This window comes from Sesamum indicum, linkage group LG6 (assembly GCF_026168435.1).
Source record: "Sesamum indicum cultivar Baizhima isolate 11 linkage group LG6, ASM2616843v1, whole genome shotgun sequence".
Lineage (NCBI taxonomy): Eukaryota > Viridiplantae > Streptophyta > Magnoliopsida > Lamiales > Pedaliaceae > Sesamum > Sesamum indicum.
This window is the reverse complement of record NC_142662.1, coordinates 20751705-20779572: the sequence shown is the minus strand read 5'-3', so window position 1 is coordinate 20779572 and position 27868 is coordinate 20751705. Positions and strand designations below refer to the sequence as shown.

General features: G+C 34.3%; 3 protein-coding genes across 3 annotated transcripts; 2 read left to right on the top strand and 1 right to left on the bottom strand.

The window, feature by feature from the left end:
• Nucleotides 1–181: 181 nt before the first annotated feature.
• LOC105163939 (O-Glycosyl hydrolases family 17 protein) lies at nucleotides 182–2857 on the bottom strand. The gene is made up of 2 exons (XM_011082477.3): nucleotides 2358–2857; nucleotides 182–1479 (listed from the first exon to the last, which is right to left on the bottom strand). The coding sequence occupies exons 1-2, from the start codon at nucleotides 2720–2722 to the stop codon at nucleotides 369–371; spliced, it is 1476 nt and encodes a 491-aa protein (XP_011080779.1). The 5' UTR covers nucleotides 2723–2857; the 3' UTR covers nucleotides 182–368.
• Nucleotides 2858–6864: 4007 nt separating this feature from the next.
• Nucleotides 6865–16959, top strand: UBA1 (ubiquitin-activating enzyme 1). The gene is made up of 6 exons (XM_011082478.3): nucleotides 6865–7264; nucleotides 7939–8156; nucleotides 10215–11009; nucleotides 11595–12463; nucleotides 12550–12982; nucleotides 16165–16959. The coding sequence occupies exons 1-6, from the start codon at nucleotides 6880–6882 to the stop codon at nucleotides 16759–16761; spliced, it is 3297 nt and encodes a 1098-aa protein (XP_011080780.2). The 5' UTR covers nucleotides 6865–6879; the 3' UTR covers nucleotides 16762–16959.
• A 1293-nt stretch (nucleotides 16960–18252) lies between these two features.
• On the top strand, nucleotides 18253–19198 carry LOC148787898 (uncharacterized). The gene is made up of 3 exons (XM_088882267.1): nucleotides 18253–18536; nucleotides 18622–18684; nucleotides 18756–19198. Exons 1-3 carry the CDS (start codon nucleotides 18468–18470, stop codon nucleotides 19020–19022), a joined length of 399 nt encoding a protein of 132 aa, XP_088738393.1. The 5' UTR covers nucleotides 18253–18467; the 3' UTR covers nucleotides 19023–19198.
• Nucleotides 19199–27868: the final 8670 nt, after the last annotated feature.

Here is a 27868-nt window from a genome sequence, read left to right as displayed (position 1 = left end):
AGGTTGAAAATAAACATTTCCTACTTAAAACTAAAAATTGGAAATGAAAACAAAACCAAATAATGCAAACTGGGGACTTTTACACAGTCTCAGACTGGGTCAGCATACTGTAATATTCTCATTGTGTTGGAAAAAGTTATACCGCTGATTGACACCTGACCCAAATAAGAGCACCAGAAACTTAGAAAATGCCATGAAGATGAGCGTAAACAACCACACATGGCAGTGGAAGAATGATGCACCATTTTATAGGAACAATAATGGAAAGTAAAATTTGCAAAACATACCAAAAAGAAGAAGAAAAAAATTTTAACTGAACCTCAGAACATAGAATGACTTTCTGCTGTACCGCATAGGAACATTTCTTATCATCTTTGATTTAGTAACCACAAGAATGCAGTCACCATTGGTGAAATTATCGAACAGAAACGTGCAGAATTCTGTAAGGAAATTGAAAGGGATGTCCTTAATCCGACGAAGAACCTGCAGCCATCTACTGATGGGTCAACAGTGGTAATCAATCCCAAGCCTGCAAAATCACAACTCTCTGGATTCTGATCGTGCTGCTGGTAGAAACTGTTAAATGCATAAGAAATATTTCCAGGCCAACTGAGGTTGAAACAGGAGCCGCCAGGTGAGATGGCTGTGCAATCGGCAGCAGCACATGCATCTAAAGCAAGTGCAGTTGTGTTCAATAAGTCTTTGTTGTTGTTTACCACACACCATTTGGGAGAAAGGTATTGAACATCTCGTACATTCACCAGTTTTCTTGAACCCTGGCCGAGATCAACTTGATACTTAGCTTGGCCATCAAAAGTGAACACGCCCCAGTGCCTCTCAAAGTTTCCAGTGGCTATGCTTCTTTTATCTTCATCTAAAAGGCTGAGAATGTATATTTCTGCCGGCAATTGGCGCTTTGAAGATTTTGTTGATCTGCTATGGAGGTGGTCGATCAAGCCTCTCATAAATTCTTGGGCAAGAGAAGGAGTAGCATTTGGAGCGCCATCTGTAGGCCAACCGATCTGACCAATGACTATGTCTACTTGGGGAAATCCAGCAGTAGATAGTGCTGAGATGATGGTATCATAGCTCAAGTCGAAGCCATTTTTATAGGTATTGTGACTATCGTTTCGGGCGTGTGCTGCTTCTCTGAAAAGAGCAAAATCCAGAGAAAAGTTCTTGTTTTCATGGTAACTCTCGAATGGAGATATGGTTACAAAAAAAGGAGAGTGATGTCTGTTCAGAAATCTGAGGAGCTCAATCATGGTTCTGTTGACATCAGGCCTGAATCGTGCTTTTGATGGCAGGCCAGATTCTGATAGGAAAGCATCAAAACTGCAGGGAGCTACAACTTTCACCTTTTCAGCCAAGTTGGCCTTGAACAAAGCCATTTGAATGTTGGCAGCTGCTCCAACAACGAAGGGATAGAATTGCTCACCATAACTTTGAAGGAAAGGCTCATCTCCAACAGCAACATAACTAAACAGATTGCTCTGATGTTAGCCTAAACACACACAATGGACAGAAATAGAGGAGGGAGCAGGGAGAGGCAATAATACACAAACTTCCATGAGAACAGAAAGAAACGGTATATGAACGAAGAATAAAAGCGATAGATCGACAGTTGGAACTTACTAATACCTGAACAGAACTCTTAAGTCAACATCCACACATACACACAAATGAAAACAACATGAGCTTTTCCACCGATAGTGAAGTTATAATTTCTAAGGGACTATGTTATTACTCATGCTCTCCTCTAGATTGTCATTCCAAGGCAACTACTACATATTACAAAGCAAATATGTGACATTGTCATGGTACCGTCACAAGGACATACTACACAACAACTCCAACGGGCAAACTCAAACTCCATGATTTCAACAAAACAAGTGAATGACTTATTAGAGGAGAACCCCGTCACAAAGAAATCAAGAAGACATACATCTACGTTAAACTTTTAAGTAATTCAGTTCAAGACATTCCTCAGCCTGAGTTGTGATCAACGTCTTAATTTAGCAATCGATATTCCTGAACCGCATGAGAGAAAGAGAGAGAGAGAGGGAAAGAGAATCCCCACCAAAACCCAAGTTCTTGAAACGGAAAAATCCCAAAAACATACTTAGGTTCTTCAAAGGTAGAAGCCCACTTCAACAATGTCTATAGAATTTGGCCCACTAATCGTCTGCTTTACTACTCTCCTCCGCCATTCATTGATTCACTGAACTATAAACCTAAGCAAGCCTACCAAATATGCTTACCCAAACACAAATCCGAGTTCAGAACAAAACAAAGCAACAGAGCCAGACTTCACGAAGAAGAAAAAGGAGAGGAGAAGTCTCAATTGAGAAACTCACTCAATGAGAACCCTGGAGGCGCCATCAGACACAAAGCGGGTGAGATTATCGTGGACCCAGCTCTCAGCAGCCTTCAAAGAAGAGTTGAGACTGCGGAGCATGGAATTCGGGACGCCTACAGTAACGTGAATATTGGAACCGGAAAGAGACTGCAGGACAAGTGGGTTGGCGTCGAAAAGCTTCACCTTCCCAATGTTGTTTGCTTTCAGCAGCTCCACCACTTTCTGCGGCGGCAGAGGGTGCGACGCCGCCGTGCCCCAGTTCACGCCCAATCCTTCAACCTCTGCCAAGGCGGAAAGGGATATGATTAGTGACAGGGAGAGTAACTGCAAAATGGGTGTGGATTTGAGGCTCTGTGAAGCCATTTCCGTGTGAGAGAGAGCTCCGGTGTGCTAGCTGTTGCGCGCTTACATGTTTGATTGTTGGGAAATAATAAATAAAGATTACTTTTTCTGGAACAAAGATTCGCTCCACGCTCTCACGAGACCTGAGATGGTTTCTGGGGCGTGTGCCGTCCATTCTGGTATTAGAGAAATTTTATTTTAGATTGAGTTTTAGTTGTATCTAAATTAATTATATATCAAGTATAATGTATATTGTGTTATTAGTATATAGTTAATTTATGATGGATTTGATTTGATGGAACTTGATTTTGGTAAAAAAATTTCCATTATTAATAATATCTTAACAGTGATGGACATATATATAGTAAAACCTCTATAAGTTAATACTCTATAAATTAATAAACTATCTAAAATAATAAAATCTTTCGGTCTCAACTTGGGCCTTTGTAAAAAATCATCAAATTCGATAAGATAATAAGATAATAATTTTTAGAAAATCCCTTTATAAATATTAGGTCGCATTAAAACTCTAAATTAATAATTCATAAATATTACTATTATATATATTAAATATGAAGTCTGTAATGCTTTACGCATTTGATTATTCATGGATGATTCTGCCATGCCTTTTAGATGAAAATACATGGTTGTGTGTTATGAAATATTTTATTTTCATATTGAGATTTATATAGTATATGTTTCATTCGTCATGCATGAATATATTTAATTAGCTATAATAGTTATTTAAGTGCAACGAATTAATATAAATATGTATATTTAAGTAATTTCAATGATTTGATACATGCGTCCATGAACATAATAGTTAATTGTATATAATGAATTAGTATTATACATGAATATATTTAATTAGTTACAAAGAATTGGTTGATGCATGAATATAATCAATGAAACATATATGAATTCATTTATTTTCAATACATATATACTAAATTTGCTGAATTTAAAAAGTCTATCTTTTAATTAATAAAATATTAATTTATCGATATATTAATATCTTTTTAAATTAATGAAATTTCATGGTCCCAAGGTTATTAATTTATAGAGGTTTTACTATATATATATATAATGTGGCCCTAATCTTTCAAATAAGAAAATGTCTCGTCGATGGAAGGAGGGACTGTTGGAAACAATTTTAGTTTCAAGTAATCGAAACAACGTTTTGAAATATTTCAATCGGATTTAAAAATAAAAAATAATTAAAGCCATGTTGGAACAAATAATATAAAGCAATTAGGAACTCTATTTATGACAAGAAATATAAATCGTGAACTTACAACGAGAATTGTATCGTAACAATTCTTAGTCCAATTGAAGTCGTTAAATTAACCGAATCGCAGAATTGCTGCTTACCTTGAAGAAAATATACGTCCCGTATTAGTAGTGCACCAAGTTCAACGTAATTTCTCTCATGATAAGACGATTACAGTTCTTTCGATTTTAGTACTATACCGAAAAACACCTCGATCAAACACTTAAAAGCTCGTAATCAGAACTTTATAGCTCAAATCTCAAATAAAATACAGAAGCCGGAAGAAGGAGAGGGAGAGAAAACTCAAAATGAGAGTTTGTTGTTTGTGATTTGTTGTGGGTTCAAAATGGTGAAGTGACAAGCCTTTATATAGGCATCCCAAGTCCAACAATTAAAGCAACAATTAAGATAATAATAATGAAAAATAATGACAATAAATCCCCCGTCCAAAACCGTAAACTTGAATTTGAAATGTTGTTGTTCATGAAATTCAATTTGCAAATTCAACATTGAAATGAATGCTATTTCATGTCATTCAAATGCAATTGAATCTGATTTCATTTCTAATAATGTCATTCAAATGCAATTGAAATTGAAATGTTGGCAATGAAATGGATGTTCAATTTATGGGTTTCCACCAAAAATCCCAAGAATCCCCCGCACACATAGATTTGAACTCAAGTTTTTTTGGTTTGCTTTCAACAATGGTACCTTCCGATTTGAACCACTGTTTAAGTTGTCTGATGTTAGTTACCACCAGGTCAAATGAAACTAAGCCTTGAATTTAAGGCTGGAGTGTGACAGCGTCTGCTAATAACAACAAGTCACCGGCTTTGTGTTGATCCTTAGGGTTGACACTTAGGCTATGTATGTTGATCCTATTCATGAATGCTTGCAGGAATAATCCAATTCCTTAGTTGCAGCCAAACAACAACATTCACTTAGTTAGGCGTCTCCAGAGATGCACTGCTAGCATCTCGTCTCATAAGACTTGACCCCATTTAGAGATAAACTCTTACTATAATTGCAGTAGTAGCACCTTCTAAAATTTCAGGGACAGACTCCAGATACAAAATATCAGTTTATTTTGGTGCTCTGACGTACCCTTACGACTTGTTGATACCACATTGAACCTTCTTTGTGGGATCCCACTTAGAAAGTTGGGTTGCCGTTGTAGATATATCAATGATTGGTTTTTAGTCCTATTCCCAATCTGGACTTATGTACTTGTCACAGATTTAATCTTTTCTTCAAAGGATCAGCCACATTGTCCTTTGTTCCCTCAAAGTCAATGTCCATTACTCTGTCTGATACTAATGCCCTTATAGACTTCAGTCTAACTTGGATGTGTCGTTTGGTCATTTGATTGTATTTCCAAGTCCTCACCTTTGCTATTGTAGTTTGGTTATCACAATGTACAGTAATCAGTGGAAGAGGCTGACTTACAGTGTGAAGTTGTGAAAACAACTCAAATAGCCATTCTGCCTCCATATCAGTCGTATCTAATGCACATAACTCGGCTTCAAATGTAGACCGGGTTATCAAACTCTATTTTGCGGACTTCCAGGAGACTGCGCCCCCACCTAAGGTAAAAACATATCCTGAACACCCATTACTTCTGGAGTTTTTGGCTATCCAGCTAGCATCACTATATCCCTCAAGAACAGTAGGGAATCTACCATAATGTATGTCCAGTGACACAGTGCCCTTTGGGTACCTAAGTACTATATCTAAAACACCTAATGGATTTTTTCAAGACAACTAGTCTATCTAGCCAGCTTAAAGACAGAAAATGATATATCTAGTCTCGTGCGATTTTCCAGATATTGTAAGCTCCCAATAATTTGGAATACCTTAGCTGTACAACCGGAACACCACTTCATTTTTTAATAAAGCTACAGAAGGATCATATGGTGTCTTAGCAATTTTACTATTTTGATAACCAAATTTCTCAATGATCTTCTCAACATAATGAGCTTGAGAAATGGTTATTCCATTAGTTGACCGAGTCAACTTAATGCCAAGAATCATATTAGCCTCACTCATATCCTTCATTTCAAACTTATTTTTAAAAAATGACTTGGTTTCGGTAATAATATCTATAAATGGCAAAGTGCAAAATTTCGTAAAATTGAGATGATAAGTTGACACAAAAGAAAAAGTTTAAATACTAAAGCGTAAAAATGATCATAATTCGGATGACAAAATATAATTAACCCTAACTTTTTCCCCTAGCATAACTTTTATTTGCTTTTGACGTTTGTTACAAGCACTCCATACTTTAGGTTCTGCTTTAATTTTCAATTGTTTTTAGTTAATATTTTTCTAAAAGTAGGAATAATTTAATATAAAAGAACCAAAGCAATTTGTTCCCCCCCTTAAATTTTATATGATTTTAGGAAAGACTAAAACACACACTTTGCAACCAAAGAACTGCAGGGAAGCTGAAGCCCAACACATTTTCCTTGGGTGGCTTCGAAATATATTACTCTCCAGCAAGCCCATCCCACTGCACCCTCACTCCATAAAAGTTGTCTCCCCAGTCACCTCATAAAGCCCATTCTAGTGCTTCTGGAATCATTTCTCCTCTTTTCTTCTTTCTCTCTCGAACATTCGCTCTGGGGTTCCATTCCTTGCTCTCTGCAGCTGTAATCGGTAATTCAATTCTTTTCTTCGCCTCTTAGCTTTCGAATCGGTTCATGGTTTTAATCTTTGATCGCTTGCAAATGGGCACACTAGTTAGAAAGCAAATCCTAGGAATAGCCCTTTTTGTTTTTGTGATTTGCAGTACAATTGGTGTAAGTGATACAGTCGCCGATCTCTGTTAAATTGTTTTTATATTTGAAGAATCATTTGGATCCTGAGTTTGGAAGTTTTTATATATTTTGTGCTGATTGTGGTGATTTGGATGGGAATTCGGCGGGTTTTATGCAGCTTGTTGCACTATATGCTTCCTAGAAAGAGACCAGGGGAAGGCGAGGCTGTTAACGAAGGCAATTCCCAGAGTGTTCTCAAGAAGCATCGCATCAGTTCCTCCACCGATAGCAAGAATAATCAGGAGAGTAATAGCAGTGGAACTGGTAGCCTTGTCGTAGGGAACAGCAACAGTAACAGCAACAAAAGCTGCGGGGAACAAACAATCACGGAGATGGCCTTTGATGATGGAAATCCGCGTGATATCGATGAGGATCTCCACAGCCGGCAGCTTGCAGTGTATGGGCGAGAAACGATGCGGCGGCTCTTTGCATCTAACGTTCTTGTGTCTGGAATGCAGGGCCTTGGAGTTGAGATTGGTATAGACTTTTCCACTTTCATCTGCACGTGTATACTTTCCCCTGATTTGTTAATTGGTATAAATGGATGAAGACTTGCATACCTTATTATTACAAAGTTTTCCATATTGTATGAGCTCAGAGTAGTAAAGCTGGAAGCAAGCCTAGTTGTATATCTGATTCCTAGTTGCATTGCGCTTAGCGAAACAAGATATAAAATATGCATTTTTCTATTTACAATGCATTCCACTTGGACATTTTGCAGGTATTTTCATCATGTACCCTTGTAGCTTCTAATTCATTAACTGAATATATGTTACAACTTTTACGGTAAATTTAGGATCTAAAGCATATATATTTTTATCAACTTTTGTTACTGACGTTAGATAGCTGCTGATCTAATTTTCTTTCCTTCTTGAAGAAATATGTGAGGGAATTTTCATGTGAAGAAGTTCCATCATTCAGTTAAATTATTACATCATTTGACTGTTAGTGTTTGGAGTTTACTCTGCTCATTTCTTGATTAGCGTCTGGTTGTAAGGTTTACACTTTGAAGTTTCATGAGTGAATTCATTTCAAAACCAATGCTTAAATTACAAGTTTGTGTTTAGCGGGAAAGCAGATTACTTGAATAAAGTGGGCTATGGACTTTCCTGTTTGAAGTTTATCTTAACTGGATGTGTAAATACTTGCAGCTAAGAATCTAATTCTTGCTGGTGTGAAGTCTGTGACATTGCATGATGAAGGGACTGTGGAGTTGTGGGATATGTCCAGTAACTTTGTTTTCTCAGAAAAGGATTTGGGTAAAAACAGGGCACTTGCTTCAATGCAGAAGCTACAAGAACTTAACAATGCTGTGGCTATATCGACTTTGACTACGAAGTTGACTAAAGAACAACTTTCTGATTTCCAGGTAATCTTTTTCAATTTTCTCTTTTTCTTTTGAAGCTACTCACACCATTTTATCATCAAAGCTCCTTGCCCCATAGCCCTCTATGTGTGTGTGTGTGTCCTTTTAACTTCATATCTACCAGTTATGGCTGCACTCTTTGTGCATTTCTGCATGTGTGGTTGTCGCATTTACTTTTGAAAATTAAAAAATGTAAAACAAACCATTTCGAGCAATATTTCACTGCTTAACAGCATATGTCCTTTCTGTTGCAGTTTGTGGTGTTAAGGAATGCTAGATTTGATCTTGCTAGTTCTTTTGCTAGTTCTTTATAATCATTAGACAATGCTTTGTGGGCGGGTGTTATCTGTTCAGATACTTAATCTATTCATGAAAGTAGTGCTTCATTTTTGTTCTTTTCTTTCTCAGCTTCTTGTTATAATGCACACATATTTCCATTACATTGTGTTGTGGAAGTATCAAATTACAAATCCAGAAAGACCTTCATGCATTATCTTGGTTGCTTGGATTGTGTTTGTGTGTCTGATAGCTTGTTCTGCTCAAGTAATTTTTTTGTTTAATCTAATCTGTTAGTTTGATTGTTTATCTCTTGCTATGATGCTTCAGCTTTCATCATTTTATTCCTTGATTGTCTCTACAAGGAAAAGTTACCCTTGTTGAATCATAATTCTTATTTGCAGTCTGTGCCAGTGTACATTCTTGGTTACTAGGTCTGACGTTATGTTGGTTTATTCATCAAATAACTTAGAACCTCGCTTGGGCAATATTCTATGGTGGATTACAAGTCTTAGTAATGTTTACTGTAGTAAGTCTTCCATACTCAGAGATGCATGAAAGAGATATCATGAAACTTGTCTGCATCATCTGGTATAGAGGATTTTAAGATGGTTGTCTACATTGATTTTGTCCCTGAAGCATTTGTTTTTGATATTTTGTATTTATAGTATATCAAGGCAAGAGAGCCAAAACATTTCTGCTTACTGGTTTCTTGTGATTTCTCTTTTGGAAGTACTCATGTAACTTGATGTGTCTCCTTCAACTTTTGAATCTTCCTCATTCATCAGCGATAGGCTCAGGGATGAATGTTATTTGCTATGATTGTTCTCTTTTATGTGGTGAAACGAATAAAAAACAGCTTATTGAGTTTTAAATCATTATGTTGTCGGTTTTGGTTCCTTCTCATGGAAATAAACTCGCTTGGACCCTATTGGCCTGCTTGTTCTCTCATAATCATTAATTGTATCTTCATCATATATGATTTTGAATGTGATTTAATTAATGCTCCAGGAATTACATATTGAATGCTTATCAAATATCAAATTCATTTAGGTCTTCTTCTGTTCTTATCATTAGTTATTTTGAGATTGATTATTGTGTAGTAGAAGAGCAGAACACCTTTTGTCATTTTGGAAGTATGTTGAGTTGCAGCCTTTTAATTCTACAACAGTCAATAAAGGTTGCTTGTGTGGAAAGTCGTGGGCACTTTTAGAAGTCTTCCTCACATTCCAAGAGTGTTTCCAAGTGTTATCCTACAAGTATATACAACCTCCAGATTATCCTAAAGTCTTGGTTTGCAAAGACCAGATATTTTACGCAATAATGTTTCATGTATCTTGCTTCTATAGCATCCTATCCGGTGTATTCCTTAATGATAGTTTGCTCTGTTCAAGTGTTCTCATGGATAGACTTGTAACCTCCTAAGATTGTCCGCATGTGTTAGGTTGTAAAAGCTTTAGTCAATTATGTTCTGTATTTCCTTGCATCTATAATACTACATTGCACATATGTTGTGCAATAATAGTGTGAAATTTCTATAAACAATTGGGTGAAATGGCTAGAGCATATTGCAAGGCCATTGCTCTTATCCATGTCCCGACAGGCTAGCTATTCTGCATATTCAGCGTTCCTTTTCGTATTGTTTATTGAATTTTGGAATGAGATGGTTGCTTGTTCTATATTTTATAAACTTTTGTGGATTCCATCAAGCTATGCTTTATGCAATTACATGCATTATTTGGATGCTTCAGTTGTTACTGATGAGGATAACTGTGATCGATGCAGGCTGTCGTTTTTACTGACATCAATTTAGAGAGTGCAATTGAGTTTAATGAATACTGCCACAATCATCAGCCTCCTATTGCTTTTATTAAGACAGAAGTAAGAGGCCTTTTTGGTAGTGCATTTTGTGATTTCGGACCTGAGTTCACTGTCTTTGATGTCGATGGTGAGGAACCCCATACAGGTATCATTGCATCTATTAGTAATGACAACCCAGCTCTTGTGGCATGTGTGGACGATGAAAGGTTGGAGTTTCAGGATGGGGATCTTGTTGTGTTCTCAGAAATTCAGGGAATGACCCAACTCAATGATGGAAAGCCGAGAAAGATAAAAAATGCACGTCCTTACTCTTTCACCCTTGATGAAGATACAACTAAATTTGGTACATATGAGAGAGGTGGTATTGTAACCCAAGTAAAGGAGCCTAAGATTTTGAACTTCAAGCCACTGAAGGAAGCAATCAAAGATCCTGGTGATTTTCTTCTTTCTGATTTCTCTAAGTTCGACAGGCCACCTCTCTTGCATTTGGCATTCCAATCACTAGATAAGTTTGTGTCTGAACTCGGGCGCTTCCCGACTGCTGGGAGTGAAGAGGATGCTCAAAGGTTGATTTCTATAACCAGTGACATAAATGAGGGTCTAGGTGATGGGAAGCTGGATGATATAAATCCAAAACTTCTCAGACACTTTGCTTTTGGTGCCCGAGCTGTACTGAATCCAATGGCTGCCATGTTTGGTGGCATTGTTGGGCAGGAGGTTGTGAAGGCCTGCTCTGGGAAGTTTCATCCTCTTTTTCAGGTGACTTTTACATTTCATACTAAAATATTTTATTTTCCTTCATTTTCTCTCTCTTTTCTAATTTTTTCCCTTTTTGGGTGGGTGGGGATGGGGATCATTGGTGTCTATATGAGATGCGAGTTTTTCATTTGAAGTGCATGAAAGCATGGAAGAGTAAAAACCCTATAGCATCAATCCTTATGGCCATCTGGTTGACAAATGGCAGCTGCTTTTCTTTAATAAATAATTTGTATGTAGTAGCTGTGGCTGCGTTGTAAACATAATTGTGCATCACCATCTTTATGGGCTAAACCAGCGGCATTGTTTGCATGTTCACCTACTATTGGATGTGCAGTGTGGTTGGAGATTTTTTCTCCATTTGTATGTTCTTTTGTTTTTCTCCTGTTTTTATGTAGTTTAGGGCTCTCAATCCAATCTTGTAATTCATGCTCCTTGAGATCTACTTGTAAAAAAATTCATGTACTTTTCATGTTTGTACAAACTGCTCAACCTTTTGTTCTGTTTTAATTCTATTTTCATAGGATCTGTCTAGAGCTGGTGTAAAATATACTTCAGCTAAGCTTTTCTGTTATCATTTTCTTGCAGTTCTTCTACTTTGACTCACTAGAATCTCTTCCTACCGAGCCCTTAGATCCTAGTGATTTGAGACCTTTAAATAGCCGTTACGATGCCCAGATTTCAGTCTTTGGGTCTAAGTTTCAAAAGAAACTAGAAGATGCAAAGGTTTTTGTTGTCGGGTCTGGTGCTCTTGGGTGTGAGTTCCTTAAGAATTTAGCTCTAATGGGAGTTTCATGTGGAAAACATGGAAAGCTGACAGTTACCGATGACGATGTAATAGAGAAGAGTAACTTAAGCAGGCAGTTCCTCTTTCGAGATTGGAATATTGGGCAGCCAAAATCCACTGTTGCTGCTTCTGCTGCTTCATCAATTAATCCTCTTCTACACATAGAAGCTTTGCAGAATCGCGTGGGCCCTGAGACAGAGAATGTTTTTAATGATGCCTTCTGGGAGAATCTCAATGTTGTGATCAATGCCCTTGACAATGTAAATGCCAGACTTTATGTTGACCAGAGATGCTTGTATTTCCAAAAACCACTTCTTGAGTCTGGGACATTAGGTGCCAAATGCAATACGCAAATGGTTATTCCCCATCTGACAGAAAATTATGGTGCTTCCCGGGATCCCCCTGAAAAACAAGCACCCATGTGTACTGTGCACTCTTTCCCGCACAATATTGATCATTGCTTGACATGGGCGCGGTCGGAATTTGAGGGCTTGCTTGAAAAGACACCTGCCGAAGTAAATGCCTATCTTTCTAACCCTAGTGAGTATACATCTGCAATGAGAAATGCTGGGGATGCTCAAGCCAGGGACAATTTAGAACGCGTAATTGAGTGCCTTGACAGGGAGCGTTGTGAATCATTTCAAGATTGTATTACATGGGCTCGTATGAAGTAATTCTTTCGATTTTGTTTCGTTCTTTTTAGCTATAGCTTCTCTCATCTTATGCATCTGTAATTCTATATTTGTTGTTTGGCAGGTTTGAAGATTATTTCGCAAACAGGGTGAAGCAGTTGACTTTCACCTTCCCTGAAGATGCTGCAACCAGTACTGGTGCACCTTTCTGGTCAGCACCAAAGCGATTTCCTCGTCCCCTGCAGTTTTCCGTTACTGATCCCAGCCATCTTCATTTTATTATGGCTGCATCCATACTGCGTGCTGAGACATTTGGCATTCCTGTACCTGACTGGGTGAAGCACCCCAAGAAATTGGCGGAGGCTGTTGATAAAGTCATTGTTCCTGATTTTCAACCAAAAAAGAATGTGAAAATTGTTACTGATGAGAAAGCTACTAGTCTTGCTACTGCTTCTGTGGATGATTCTGCTGTTATCAATGAATTAATTATGAAGCTGGAGCAATGTCGGAAGACTTTACCACCAAACTTCAGGATGAAACCTATTCAGTTTGAAAAGGTTCGTCTCTTGTCTCTTAAAAGCGAGGATGTGATGTGCTAACTTGCCCAGAATTTTATGGTTCACTGAGCTTCTTGTCAATTCCTATGCTCTTGAATTTGGTCAACACTTGAAAGGTGCATATATGTTGCATGCTATTGGCATGGTGCAGTCTAATGAACTTATTTAAAAAAGTACTTTGTGGAAATGCTTCTAAATTTGCTCGTATGACCAAAAATGAAGAATCCTATTATCTGTGTTTGCTTTTCTTGAATAGCTTTCTCGTGATGGTTTCTGTAGCATGCATATCTCTACTACAATAATTGGTCATGAATTTCGATTAACACTTGAAGGGTGCATGTATGTTGCATGATATTGGTATTATGCATGTAAATGAACTAACTTATTTCTAGAAGTATAGAAATGATCTTAAATTTGCTTTTACGAACCAAAAATGAAGACTATTATTATCTATGTTTGATGTCTTGAACAGGCAATAGCTTTTTGGAGATAGTTTTGTAGCATGCATGCTTCTATTACTATATAATAAAGGGATGATTGCACCGCTCCCCTGAGGTTTGGTGTAATACCCGTAGACCCTAACAATTATTTTCATCCAATAAATAAATCCGTTCGTTAGTCAATTCACAGAATTTGCTAATATGAGCAAAAAAAGTTAAATGAAAATTCATTATTTTACCCTAATTGATTTATTACTTACTTATTGCAAGTCAAACAAATTTTTTATGGCCAAACTAACTTTTTAAGACCAAATGCTTAATGACCAGACTACCCTTGAAGATGTTCGTCTTCACATGCACTAAGTGTGAACATGTATAAGAGTAGTTTGGTGGGAAAAGATTCATGTGGCATTTAAGTTAGTAAAGGAGGAATCTATTTGTTGGACAGAGACAAAGTTCAAATCATAGGGAGTAATACAACAAACTTCAGTGTAATTATCCCTATAATAAATAAGGGTCGGAGCACAACACTACAACGTAATAAACCTGAAAAGTATTCATTGCTCAATTATTGTTAGCAACCCAGAAATTGTTCATATCTCTACCTAATTACTTAGATATATAAAGTACATTAAATATGCATTTGTCATAGCACCCTGCACACAAGTATCTCAAGAAACTTGTAGTTTAAGGGTTGCCCTAAACTTGGTGTTTGCGGACATTCTACTAAAGTGGGCTATAGATTTGCTCAAGCATCAAGGACCTTTAAATTGCACGAGTATTGGGATTCTAAATTAGTGGAAATTCGGATTTGATCTGAAGCACACTATTCAGTCCATGGTACAATCACAGTGGGTTAATTGAGTAGAAAATAATGCTGTTTGTCGGCAGACTTTTCACTACCAAACTGCCTGGATGAAACTTTGTTATAATCTGGTGCAAATTGGGTAATACATGAAATGGCTCCTAAGGACAGATTGGAAGGTCTGCATTGTTTTGATATGTAGGGGGAATCTCTCAGGGAAGGTGGGGGCTAAGTTCTGTAGGGAAGGAGGGGGTAATTCTGTTCCGTGGTTTGATTTTTATGTTTCAAACTCTGTGAGAACTGAAATTCTCATTGTTGCAACTCAAATAAATAATTATAAGAAAAATAGATGGGATGTGGGAAGAGTAGATGCTGATGGTGATTGGGATTGGAGAGCTTTCAAATATTCAGTAAAATGATTTGGGATAAAGAAAATAGATACATAAAATATCATGTGTATTTTCTCTATCTACATGTGTACATGTGCTATGTGTACATAGCATTGCGTTGCACATAAGTGGAAATTACAAACCCGGCAACTTGAAATGAAGTTGGAAATTCCAGTGTCAGTAAACTTCTATTCGTTACTATGGTTGGGCTCGCGTAGAGCAGGTTGGGTGGGGTTGAGTGGACTTAATTAAAAGGTTTAAGTTATGCCTGCCGACCTTTTCTAGTAGGTTTCTGAAGTTGTTCCTAAAAATATAGTTACATCATGTGCTGGGAAATTAAAAAAAAAATTGCAATACACTTTGATTTGGAGTACCCCTCACACTCTAGTTACTATAAATGACTAAGCCTTCCTAATTGTTTTCTGTTCTCAATACCTAATGCATTAGCAACTTAGGGTGGATTACCTATTATTCTTAGTAATAGTTGAATAATTTATGGTAAGACTGATCTTGTTTTGTTCTTTCTCTACTATGTACAGCATATAGTTTTAGCACCCTGAAGGTTCTGTTTGGGTCTCGTAAAATTCATGAGGACTTTACTGAAGTCTGAAGATAAAGGTTGGATAATAAATGAACGATCAATTTGATATTAAACTGGAAAACCTTGGCTGCCTGGCCCTTGAACTGCTACATCTTTACTTGCTCGAAGTTCCATGTTTGGGTCGTGATGATTTTCTGGTCAATTCAATTTGATAATGCAGAAGCTCAACTTGGAATACCAGGAAGGGTTTCCTTCCAGAGCATGCTTTTTAATTTTTTGTTTAATATTGGTACCTGGCTACATTTTTGATTGCTGAGGATTTTTGTCGGTAAATCAGACCTCAGACTGGTTTCTGGAGTCTCTAATAAATTATGTTGATAAACTCTCATTTGCCAACAGAAGCATAACATCATTGTTATTTGCCAATTCTTAGTGTTAAGTCGTAAGTGTGTAGCATTCACATGTATACAGAAATGCATTGTACTTAATGAAAATTGTTGGTCTTAATTTATTGGATGAACACTGTTAAAACTTTTATGCTAACTTCTCTAAGATTAATCAACCAGAAACTCTGGTGTTCTTTTCCCTATGATCATGTTCTTCTCTGTATCTTCCGATTGAGCTACATCCCCATGATTTGGAATTGTAGAAATTGAAGCAATATAATTGCATCTATTTATATTCCCTTGGTAAATTTTTCTTAACTTAAGACCTCGGCTTAAATGAAGAACTTGGTTGAGGATGTTCTCTGTTTTCACATTCACAGTTTTTATTGCTTTGCTAATTTGTTTATGCTAATGCTATTTAAGTTCTATCTGCAGCAAGGGTTTTATACATGAGTTGTTTTGCTCTGAATCTAGGGGAATAGTCCTTGAATATATGCTCAATTTTACGCAATGCAGTCTGTTTTCCATGTGAATATGGAGAAGACAGTTCAGGGGTTTATCAATTCGCTAAACTTCTTAAGTAACATTTATGTTATTCTTGACATTGCCATGTATGTGCAGGACGACGATACAAATTACCACATGGATCTAATAGCAGCACTTGCTAACATGAGGGCAAGGAATTACAGCATTCCTGAAGTTGATAAGCTGAAAGCGAAGTTCATAGCTGGGAGGATTATTCCAGCCATTGCAACTTCAACAGCAATGGCCACCGGTTTAGTCTGCCTTGAGCTATATAAAGTAATTGATGGGTCTCACAAGTTAGAAGACTACCGTAACACATTTGCTAACCTAGCTCTACCATTATTCTCCATGGCTGAACCAGTGCCACCCAAGGTTGTCAAGCACCAGAACATGAGCTGGACCGTATGGGACCGATGGATCATAAAAGGTAATCCCACTTTGAGGGAACTGCTCCAATGGCTTGCAGACAAGGGCCTGAATGCTTATAGCATTTCTTTTGGAAGTTGTCTGCTCTATAATAGCATGTTCCCTCGGCACAAAGAGCGTATGGACAAGAAGGTTGCTGACCTAGCAAGGGATGTGGCCAAGGTAGAGCTACCACCATACCGCGATCACCTGGATGTTGTTGTAGCATGTGAGGATGACGAAGATAATGATGTTGATATTCCTCAGATATCCGTTTACTTCCGCTGAATATTCACCTCATGACATTAGAATTGTAAGACAGGGTCTTTATATTCCACCCTTTCGATTATAGTGTATTACTTCTAGAGAACGTGCCTGTACGGATACTTTGAGATTTCATTTATGTATTGGAATAACTGAAGCACTCAAACCTGTTTGTTGTCTGTTTGATCTTTGATTAATCATTTGTGGAGCATTGTTTGATAAGCCTTTTACTGTCCTTCAAAGTTTGTTATTTAGATTTTCTCTTGCATTGCCATGAGCATGGATAAATAATCCAGGGTTTGGCTGACCTTTTACAAGTTGTCCACAGGTATGACCACTTAGTGCTGTTTTGTTTTACCTTTCTGCTCTTGAAGACCAAATCCCTTTTGGGACATACGCAAGTGTTGTTATGTGTTGAGATTTGGGGGTGTTTTGCTAGTTTTATAAGCTTCTAAAAAATATTCGAGAAGATGGTCGAGAGTTTATTGGATATTAACACTGTTTTTTAGGGTTTCCAGCATAGGAGGTTGTAAGCTTTCAATACGAGCTTGTATGTTTTAAGCTTTGGACGAAGCTCAAACCATAATGAGCTCCTCCAGTCTTAGAAATTACTGCACATCTATTAAATAGAGTGCCTTTCAGAACGGTGCCCAGAGTACTACATAACATGCTGAATGAAAAATACCCTCACACAAATACATGAGAGTCTTCGCTTCACATAATAGGAGATCAGTAGAGTGCTACAAATTTGCATGATATCCAAAGGAATTGTGAGTACACCTTCATGTCAGATAAACAGAAGAGATTTATGAGTGCTTTGTAGGAATTATTTCCTAATGCAGAATATAAGTTTTTTATTAGACACTTCCACTCAAACTTTAAAACATCTGGTTTTAGAGGGTTGGCCTTCAAAAAAAGGTTGTAGAAAGTTGCTAGGCTATGATGCAATAATTGAAAAAGTTGGATGAAGGGGCTTATGCATGGTTTAATGACAAACATTCAAAAGAATGGAGCAGGTTCCACACTTTTTCACTTATTTAAGGTGTGATATTCTGTTAAATAATGCATGAATAGTAACATTCTAGAAGCAATGGACAAACCAATACTGTCAATACTTGAATGGTTAATGGAATATTTCATGAAAAGACCGCAAGTGAACAAAGACAAGGCTTTGAAAAAATGGAAAAGGACATTGTGTCCTAAAATTCAAAGATTATTGACAAGAATATTGCAAAACTTGGTGATTGCATACTCATTAGGTCTGATGATAAACATTATCAAATCTCCTATTTTGATGGGACACAAATAGTGTTGACCTTGAGAATAGGACATGTGGTTGTAGAAAATGGAATTTGAGTGGGATACCTTGCAGATATACTATGAGTGTCATTTTCTATTAAGGAGAGGACATAGAAAATACACACACCAATGTTATAGGATGCAGACATATTTGAAGGCCTATCAGCATGCCATATTACCAATCAATGGAAGGGAAGAGTGGGAGAATAGTGCATTCAATCCACCTATGCCACCAAAGCCTGTGAAGAGAGTGGGAAGGAATCCCAAATCAAGGAGACTTGAAGCTGATGAGTCAATGTTGAAAAGGAAGAGAAGAAAAACTAGTCCAATCATTAAGGAGGGTGCCTCCAAAATCAAAAGGCAACAAACAACAGTAAGTGTGGCAAATGTGGTATCCAACGTCATAATGCTAGGGTTGTCCTACCAAAACTATGTCAAATGAGCATATCCCCGATGCATGTAGCCAACTCCCTCCAAATGATGCACCGCAGAAACTGAAGGTATATATGCAGTATTTCATTCTGTTTTGTTCTTGAAATCCTAAAACTTTACTTAACTGTTATTCTGAAAAATTGTTCTTGACAGGTTAGAAGAAAATGTAAAGCATCCATTGAAGAACTTGATGTGGTAATCCACAAGAGAACAAGTGTAAGAACTTAGTTTTTCTTGTTTTCCTTGCTATCTATGTTGTTTCTAATGCTTATATGTTGTGTATATAGGGACAAGTCCCAGCTGCAGCCCCTTTATTTAGAAAATTGAAGGACAAAAAGACTCTAAAGCAAGCTGCATCTGCACATGTACATGCACTTGTAGGGGACATGTTTGCACAATTCCAACAGTGTCAAAAGGGAGTGAAGCTTAAGGAGCCTGCTCCATTTGTGGAGGTTGAAATAGGTGAACAAGGGAGTTCAGGATCAACCCCTTCTATTGTTAAAGGAGGAAAAAGATTTGTTAAGTTGTTGAATCTTTCAAGTGTTGTTAATTAGTTGAAAAAAGGGCAGAAGTAAAGCTGGAAATGTTCAATTGCAAGTGAAAACGTAAACTAGGAATTGTGTTGTTATTCTATAAAACTTGTTACTGATGTATGTTGGAGATGAAACAGTGACTCCAACAATGGCAGGAACAAAACTGTTTTGGCTCTTTTGGGACATGTCTATATGCCACATCTTTTGGCTCTTGCAAGCAATTATTGGTGCATTTATTTCTGGTTGGTGTCTAATTGGTGTATGATCTGCAGGCTGGTGAATTTATTTTGTGAATTTATTTTCTAGTCAATATAGGTTTAGATCATAATTTAGTTCAACAAATACCAAACAATAAGTAATGAAATGTTGTCTGGAGAAATGACAATCGGAGAAGGCCAGCAAATTGTGCAATCTGCAGATCATTTTTTTTTTTCTTTCAGGGAGTTATGCTTGAAATTTGCTGAAAGGCAAGGACATTTTTACATAGTCAAAGCTAACAAATTACATCATTAATTATAGCACTGATACATCAATACAACAAATTAATTTTCATTTTACAAATACATCACTAATCTATCCTACCCAATGCAGCTCATGAAAACAAAACAAATAGCAACAAGTTTCTATTTTCTATAAATCCTTTTGATTTTAGCATAGTCCTCCTCCACCTTCGTCAATTCTTCAATTTTAGCTTCATATTGGGAACATTTGCGAGCAATTTAGGGATCACAATCTTTGCCGTGCACACATTGGTGGATCTTTCCAAGCAAAAAATCGACACTTTTCTCTCTACCCAAGCACACAAAAATGGCAAAAAAAATTCAAAAAAATGTGCAAGAAAACCGAGAAAGAAAAATATACCAAAAAAATTGAAAGAATTACCTTGTAATATTTGCAAGAACGGAACCTCTTCATGGGTTGTCATTAGTTCAAGAAGTCCTTACCATTGCTCTCTTTCTACAACAGCAGAAAAGTGATCCTTCCATGGCTGACATGTTGGAGACAGCAGGAGGCAAGAGACGGAAGTGAAAAAATGAGGTTTGGCATAGTTTTCCCCCTTTTTCTTTTTAGTTGGATATTGAGTTTGGACGAAAAAATTCACATGTTTCTCTCCAAAAATGTCTATGTCAAATGTTCATACAATTGTGCCACACAAGACTAAAATCCCCAAAATTAATAGCATGTGCAGGGGCCACAATTACCAATTTTGTACGTCGGAGGACGATATTTACACATTTCTGCAAATTAATGACTTTAAATTGATAAATATAAAAGTTAAAGGACTAAAATTAATCGCAAACAAACTTAAAGGACTAATTTTTTTTTCCCTATTACCTATGCCATTGGAAAAAAGTATGAATGGTGCATAGGTCCTTTAAATTTTTGTATTATACATTATAGTTTTATTTATACTATTACTAATAATATTATAACAAGTATTATCTAAATAGCAATTAATTACATCATCTATAAGTTATTAATAGATATATACAGAATAATCTATTTGGCACCAGTTCAAATTCAAATGAACCAAGAATTGAGAAATAATACATATTCCTTTTCTTTTATTTTATTTTGCAATATTCATGTAAATTTGTTCAAAGTGTATTGAGAGTCAAATAAAACAATTTCCTTATAAAATAAACTAACGAATTTAAATTATTAAACCAAATCATCTGCAAAAGGACATAATGAATTGCCTGAATATTAATAAAAGAATTAGTATTTTATTTTAAAAAATAAAATATAGTACTTTTCATAAAAACATGTTATTAATTTTTTGTTGAACTTAAAGTATAAGATTCTCGTGATAAGTACACATAAATTATCACACGGTATATTTTGCATTATTCAAGTAATTTTTAGTTTCTAATCCTCATTAATATGAAAAAAATTACTTAAGCGTATGTTTATTTTAATAAATATGATAATTAACTTAGAGATCTTCTTTCAGTAGTATGTATTATTTGGTATAGTTTAAATGGTTAATTAATTAGAAAAAATGACGATTAATTATGTAAAAGTATATCAAACTACTATAAAAAAAACAGAAGTTTGAAGTTTTATGCATTTATAAATAAATTAAACAAATAAAATAAGCTTTTAAAAAATTTGATTTCATTTAATTTTTTAAATAAATCATATTTGAAGAAATACATCTTAAACTACTATCCAACACCGTTTCTTAGATATAGATTAACTTAAAATTTGGAATAAAATGTAAATAATTTTTCAAAACCAATAACTCAAATTCAACAATCATCAACTAAATTTTATAATTTTGAATTTAACACTAATTATTTAAAAAAAATTATAGACAATATATTATTATTAAGCATATGAAAGAGAAAAATATATAATTGTTATAAACTTAGTGAAATTCCAAGTTTATTGGCCTATCACTCCTAATATAATATAAAGAAAACAATATATGTATCACCAAAATTGTGGTTACAAAATACACCATAACTATTATAATTACAAATTATAATGGGGGATATTAAGGGTGTATAACATAATGGATATTAAAAATAAATATCAAGAGGTGTATGCATTCATATATAGATATTATATATAATACTCCCCCTTGAATGCATACCTCTTTATCATATACATCCTGCCTCGTTAAAAACCTTGCTTGGAAAAACTAAATGGGATAAAAACTAAAACTAAGGAAAATAGTACAGTTGCATAATCTCCCCTTTAATTGAAGCAGATATCTTTGAGGTATCGCATGCCAATATTACGTACGAGTTGTTTGAACACCTTTGTTGGTAATGCCTTCGTAAACAAATTTGCTAAGTTCTGACTTGATAAAATTTGTTTAACATCAACTTTGCCTTCCACTTGAAGCTCGTGAGTGGAGAAAATTTTTGGTAATATGTGCTTGGTTCTGTCGCCTTTAATATAACCATCCTTGATTTGGGCTATGCATGCCCCGCATTATCTTCATATATTATTATGGGACTCTTTTCAATTGATTCCAGTCCACATGATTCATGCACATAATGTATTAGTGATCTAAGTTATACACATTCACACCCAGCCTTGTATAATGCAATTAATTCTGCATGATTTGATGAGGTGGCCATCAAAGTCTGTTTGGTTGAACGCCATAAAATAGCAGTTCCACTGTACATAAATACATATCCAGATTGAGATATAACTTTATGTGGATCAAATAAATACCCCGCATCTGAATAACCAACTAATTTGGTAGTTTTGGCATCATCATGCTGTTCAAAATATAGTCCCATATCACTTGTTTCACGTAATAACGTAGAATGTGTTTAACACCATTCCAGTGCCTCTTTGTTGGTGTTGAACTATATCTTACTAGTAGATTAACTGAAAAGGCTATATCTGGTCGGGTATTATTAGCAAAATACATCAATGCACCAATTGCACTGAGATATGGTACTTCTGGACCCAAAATCTCATCAAAACATATTGAGATCAAAATATATATTTCATCCATTTTATTTTTGATTAATATATATTTCATCCATTTAAATTTCAAGGCATCAAAATGATAAAGACAATAGTTCAATTTAAGATTCATAGTAATTGAACTTTATAGTAATATGAGATTCGTAGCTCTAATTTCGATTAGTCGATGAGACTGAGTTTAATTAGACCCATTAATTAGATATAATTATACAATATTGATGAATAATATATGGTTGTTATCGTTGTTGGTATTTGCTATATAATTATATTTGATATCGATGATTGTAATAATAGTTCATCAATTCTATTTTAAAAAAAATCTAATTTTGATTTAAGATTTCTAGTAATTGAATATATTGAAATTGGTAACTCTGATTTCAATTTAAAATTTATAGTAATTAAACATTATAGTATCGTGAATTTAAATTATAGTAATTGAATATTATTGTATTGTGTATATTTTCCAAAATAGGTAAAAAAATCCTCATATATTTTCCAAAATAATGCACAGTCTCCCCTATGTTATTTATCCTTAATGGCGTTAAACTTTTACTAAGTTGCCCGCTTATACCCTGATTATAATATCCATTGTTTTTTAATAGTTAAAAAAATAAACAATTCAGATTTCAAATACTTTAAAGTATATTTTTTTATTTAAATATATATATATATATATATATGTACACACCTTACATATATAATATAATCAAATGCTATCTAAGCTATAAGGCCAAGAATTTAACGAGGCCCACTAATTATTGCTCCTAAGCTAAAGTATCATTTTGGATATAATAAAGTCTACTTTTTGAAATTATAACCAAACCTTTATTCATCTTTTACAGAAAATCAAAGAAAAATTTAAAATACAATTGAAAAATATTAGAGAGAAGGGGGGGGGGGGGGGTTGGATTATAGATGATTAAACGGGAAAATTTTATTTTTGGTCCCATACTATAGAGGGTGTTGCACTTTTAATTCTACAGTTTACATGCTTAGCATATTTGATCTGATAGAATAAAAAATTATAACATTTTTGGGTCGATAAATAAAAAATTGTAGCATTTCTAGTCTCAATTGCTACAATTTCTTTTCGGTGAACGTTACACTTTTTGTGCCGCACTATAAAAGGGTGGTGCATTTTTTGTCTCTCAGCCTATGGACTTAACACATTTGGTCTTATAGGCAAAAAATTGTAGCATTTGGAACAAAAATGCTACGATTCTTATCCTAGCTATGAGATCAAATATGCCACAATTTTTATCCCGTAGGACCAAATGTGTTAAGCCTGTAACTGTCGGATCAAATGTGCAACACTCTCTATCATGTGGATTAAAAGTGCAATTTTCTTATTCTTCGTAGTCTATAAAATCAAATGTGCTAAATCTGAAAACTGTGGCACCAAAAATACACCAAAACTGTGTGTATAATTTAAAATTTTATGATATTCAATTAATTATGTGAAAGAGAATAAGAATAAAGCAAAAAGTTAATTTTAATCGATAATTTCTTAATAATTTCTATTAATGTTAAATTTGCATTCATAGAATATTATTTATAAGAAAAAATGGAGAGAGGGTAATTTTGTGTAATAATCAAGTAGTTACTTTAACTTCCTCATCTATCTATACTATTATAAAAAAAAAAAAAATTAGTATACCAACTTTTGAATACTTAAATTTATCGTTTTAATTTATTTTTTTCATTAAAAAAATTATTGGTCAGAATAGTAATTTCGATATTTTTTTCTCTCAGCCCACTACTCTATGTTTCTCTCATCTTGCTTCACATTTCTTTCTTTTTACAAACATTTATCTTTCTCATTCCTTCGCAAATTTCTTTTTTTTCTTCATTTTACACCACAGTAATTTTTTATATGTTCACGGGTACTACGTGCAACGACGATTAGTACTTAATAAATGATATATATAAAAAGATAACGTCAATATAATTTTTTCTGTTCTTATTTCTTTTCTCTCCTTTTATGTAATTTAATGTTTTCTTGTTTTTTCTCACCCACTCATTATTTAGAGTCTATATCTCATCTATTTATTTTTTAAAATCATCTTATTTTACATTATATATATTTATTTTACTTATTATAATATAATAAATACATTTAAAAAGTACTTAATTCACATAGAAAATATAATAAATATCTTTAATAATATTAGGTGTGGGCACCAACAACGCATAGTATTAATAATAATATTTTTAAAATAAATTGCATCGACATCATCAAATTTATATTTAATTATACAAATACTTTTTATCTTTTACAAAATTATAGATACAATCGGGAGCAAAAGGAGGAGGCCCAACTGTCTGAATAATAGCAATAGAACCCTCCGCCCCATGTCCCATTCAATGTCAATGCTCATTTTCAATGGGACGTGTTTGGAATCAATTCTAAATGAATTATTGTACAAGCGGGTCCGTAGTTCTTGAATTTCGCTTTAAACAAGTCTGACTGATGCAGTCCAAACTGGTCCTTTTCCAATTATTGAGTAACATATGTATTATGACATTTATATTCAAGGATAATTTTATTTTTTATTCCGTGAGTTAGTCACTGAATCACTTTTCTTATTTTATGTTTTGATCTTATTAATTTTATTTTTCAATATTTTTTTAAATGATCAAAATTGGTTTTGATCATTAATTAACAAAAAAGGTCCGTCTGTTATAGTTTAGACGATCAACTAACGATCAGGACTAACTTTGATCACTTGAAAAAATTTGGGATCAAAATCGATGAAGTCAGAATACGAGGTACCAAAAATTATTTAGTGATTAATATAAGGAACGAAAAGTTAAATTATCCCTTTATAAACCTTGGTAATACATAAATTTTGTGTTATTTCGAGTGTAAAATGCCATTAAATATTGTGGCCTTTAAGATTGAATATTACCATACTCAAGTTCTAGGTTCGAATTTATCTATGTGTGTTGATTTCGACATAGTTAGACTTTGAGTGATGAAGCCAAAAATATATTCAAAATAGCCTAGAAAATAAGAGAGAATGAGAGTTTGAGTGTGATAGTTTGTGTTACCAAAATAATTATACTATGCCTTAATTTATAAGCGTTCGTAGAGCAAGATTTGAAAGTTAATTGCGGAAAATTCAGTACCATTGTATAGTTGCGTGTGTTAACTTTGTAATAAAAAAAGAATAGTAAAATTTAAATTTATATAGACGAAGATATGACCGTTTGAGAAAGCATTGTCCAATCTACCCGAGTATAAGGGATGCAGTTACTTGCTGACTAAATAGTCAATTCTTTGGAGTTATCTGAAGGTTTTTTACCATGACATGTCTCAACATGTCAACCACCCGTACGACGAGGTTTCCCTGCTGTATGATGTATAGACATGTTGTAATGAGCTTTCTTCTTAGGCCTACCAGATTAGTAAAGATATTATAGTTTTGTGAGGTAAAGGGCTTCATTGGCTGGACGGGCTATGCCTGCTTGGATGTTCGGCTGGAGGTGCCCCTCTTTGCTCATGAACTTCTAAGGGTAAATATTTGAGGGGACATCACGCATAAAATATCACACTAGCCAATCTATCAAATCAAATACAGGCTTTCTATATCTAGAGCTCGTTTATTTCGAGTGATGGAATTAGGTTAGTATAGACTAATGATGGATTAAATGTGCGATGAAATAAAATTATCCCAATATATACCTTATTTGCTTGCATCAATAAAATTTGGGATTAAATTAATTTTATGCTTACCATTTAATCACTAACAGAGCGGGCCACGGCCTTAAATACGGGCCGTACAAAATTAAAGTAAACAACTAATTAGTTAGAATTAAGCGAGATATCTTGGCGTTGGTTGTTTTTTATTATTTCATAAATAGTTGGTTAAACATATACATCTAAATTAATTTTAATAATTAATATTATGTATTTGTGTCGTTCAATACATTATTAAAAATTTAAAAATGATTGATCATTATGGTACGTAGTACTTGTGCGCACCCAATCAAATAAATAGAGTACATATTTCAAGAAACAAAACGAACATAAGATTAAGCGTGGAGTAAATAATGAATACGGAGTTAAAGTAGAGAGACGTATATGATAGTAAAAAATAAACTTATAATTAAAAGCGAAATAAAATATGAACATGAAGTAAAATTACAAGAATAGACATGATAATAGATTGTGAATTGGCTTGTCGACTATAAATTATGCTGTATATTCTATTCTAAGTAATATATACGCACTGTGTGTATATAATCTTCCCTTAAGTTGTATTCGGATTGAAAAATGTAAAATCATGGATCTCAAATCCTTGATAATAAATCCTTTGAATATGTTTGGATAATTCTAAATTTAAAAGATTTCAAATTCTTCCGTTTTAATTTTAAACTATGTTACGATGAATATGGATGAATTTCAAATTCTTTTCAAATAAAGTCATTTGAATCATTTTTTCGGATCCAAATCTATCAATCCAAATACACCCTTAAATAATATAAATGGTGTAATCAATTATAATTTCTATTACTATAGATATCAAAATAAATCGTAATATTTATTATATTTTTTGAATTTTTTTTGAGTAACTTATTAGGCTTTGTTAGGTTTCTATTTTCAGGTGTTTTTCTTTGTTTTTGGTAAATAGAGAGGAAAGATAGAGAGTTTTGTGTTTTTTTTAATATTTTTATATGTTTGATTTTGGTGTTCTCTTTTAATATAACATAAAGTTTTTACTGAATTATATGTCTTGTAAAGACATAGAACAAACATTTAGATATTTTTTTATTGACTTTGGACATGGAGAAAATAAAAACAAATAATCTCAACTATTAAAATATTTTTATGTATTTCAATTGCATTATTCCAGATAATGGATACTTTTTCACAATTTTAAATTGTTCAGAATGAATTTTTTTGATATATTTTACTAATTATATTATTACTAAACTAATTAGTAGTTTATATTTATAATAATAAATTAAAATATCTTAGTATATTTTAGTATATTTATAATATAGTATACATTGTACAAATCTATTTTATCACTTATAAATTTATATAAAAATTTGGTGATTCAATCTCATGATTTAATCTAATAATAATAATAAAAAAAAATATACCAAGCTTGAGTTCCACAATAAAAAAATAATAATAATAAAAACACAATCTAATAATAATAACAAAATTTAAAAAGTTAAGTAATAGTTAATGTGGAAGTGTTGGGTAAAATAATTCAAGATAATTGTACCGCTCTTCTCTGAGGTTTGGTATAATTAACACGTAAGCCTCCTGTGCTTGAAAATTTGTGTCTAGTACCTCTGATGCTTGTTTATGTCTAACAAACAGACCATCCCGCCAGTCAAAACTTATCAAATTCATTGATATTAGAAAAAAAAAAGTACGTATTACCCCGATCGACTAACTACTA

Bases quoted from the DNA above. Each gene is read 5' to 3' on its own strand.
- UBA1 (XM_011082478.3), top strand. From the start codon at position 6,880: ATGGGAATTCGGCGGGTTTTATGCAGCTTGTTGCACTATATGCTTCCT. The intron at 11,010-11,594 runs GTGACTTTTACA...ATTTTCTTGCAG, and splicing joins AGTTTCATCCTCTTTTTCAG to TTCTTCTACTTTGACTCACT. The intron at 12,983-16,164 runs GTTCGTCTCTTG...ATGTATGTGCAG, and splicing joins AACCTATTCAGTTTGAAAAG to GACGACGATACAAATTACCA.
- LOC148787898 (XM_088882267.1), top strand. From the start codon at position 18,468: ATGTCAAATGAGCATATCCCCGATGCATGTAGCCAACTCCCTCCAAAT. The intron at 18,537-18,621 runs GTATATATGCAG...TGTTCTTGACAG, and splicing joins ATGCACCGCAGAAACTGAAG to GTTAGAAGAAAATGTAAAGC. The intron at 18,685-18,755 runs GTAAGAACTTAG...TTGTGTATATAG, and splicing joins TAATCCACAAGAGAACAAGT to GGACAAGTCCCAGCTGCAGC.
- LOC105163939 (XM_011082477.3), bottom strand. From the start codon at position 2,722: ATGGCTTCACAGAGCCTCAAATCCACACCCATTTTGCAGTTACTCTCC. The intron at 1,480-2,357 runs GTGAGTTTCTCA...CAATCTGTTTAG, and splicing joins GCCTCCAGGGTTCTCATTGA to TTATGTTGCTGTTGGAGATG.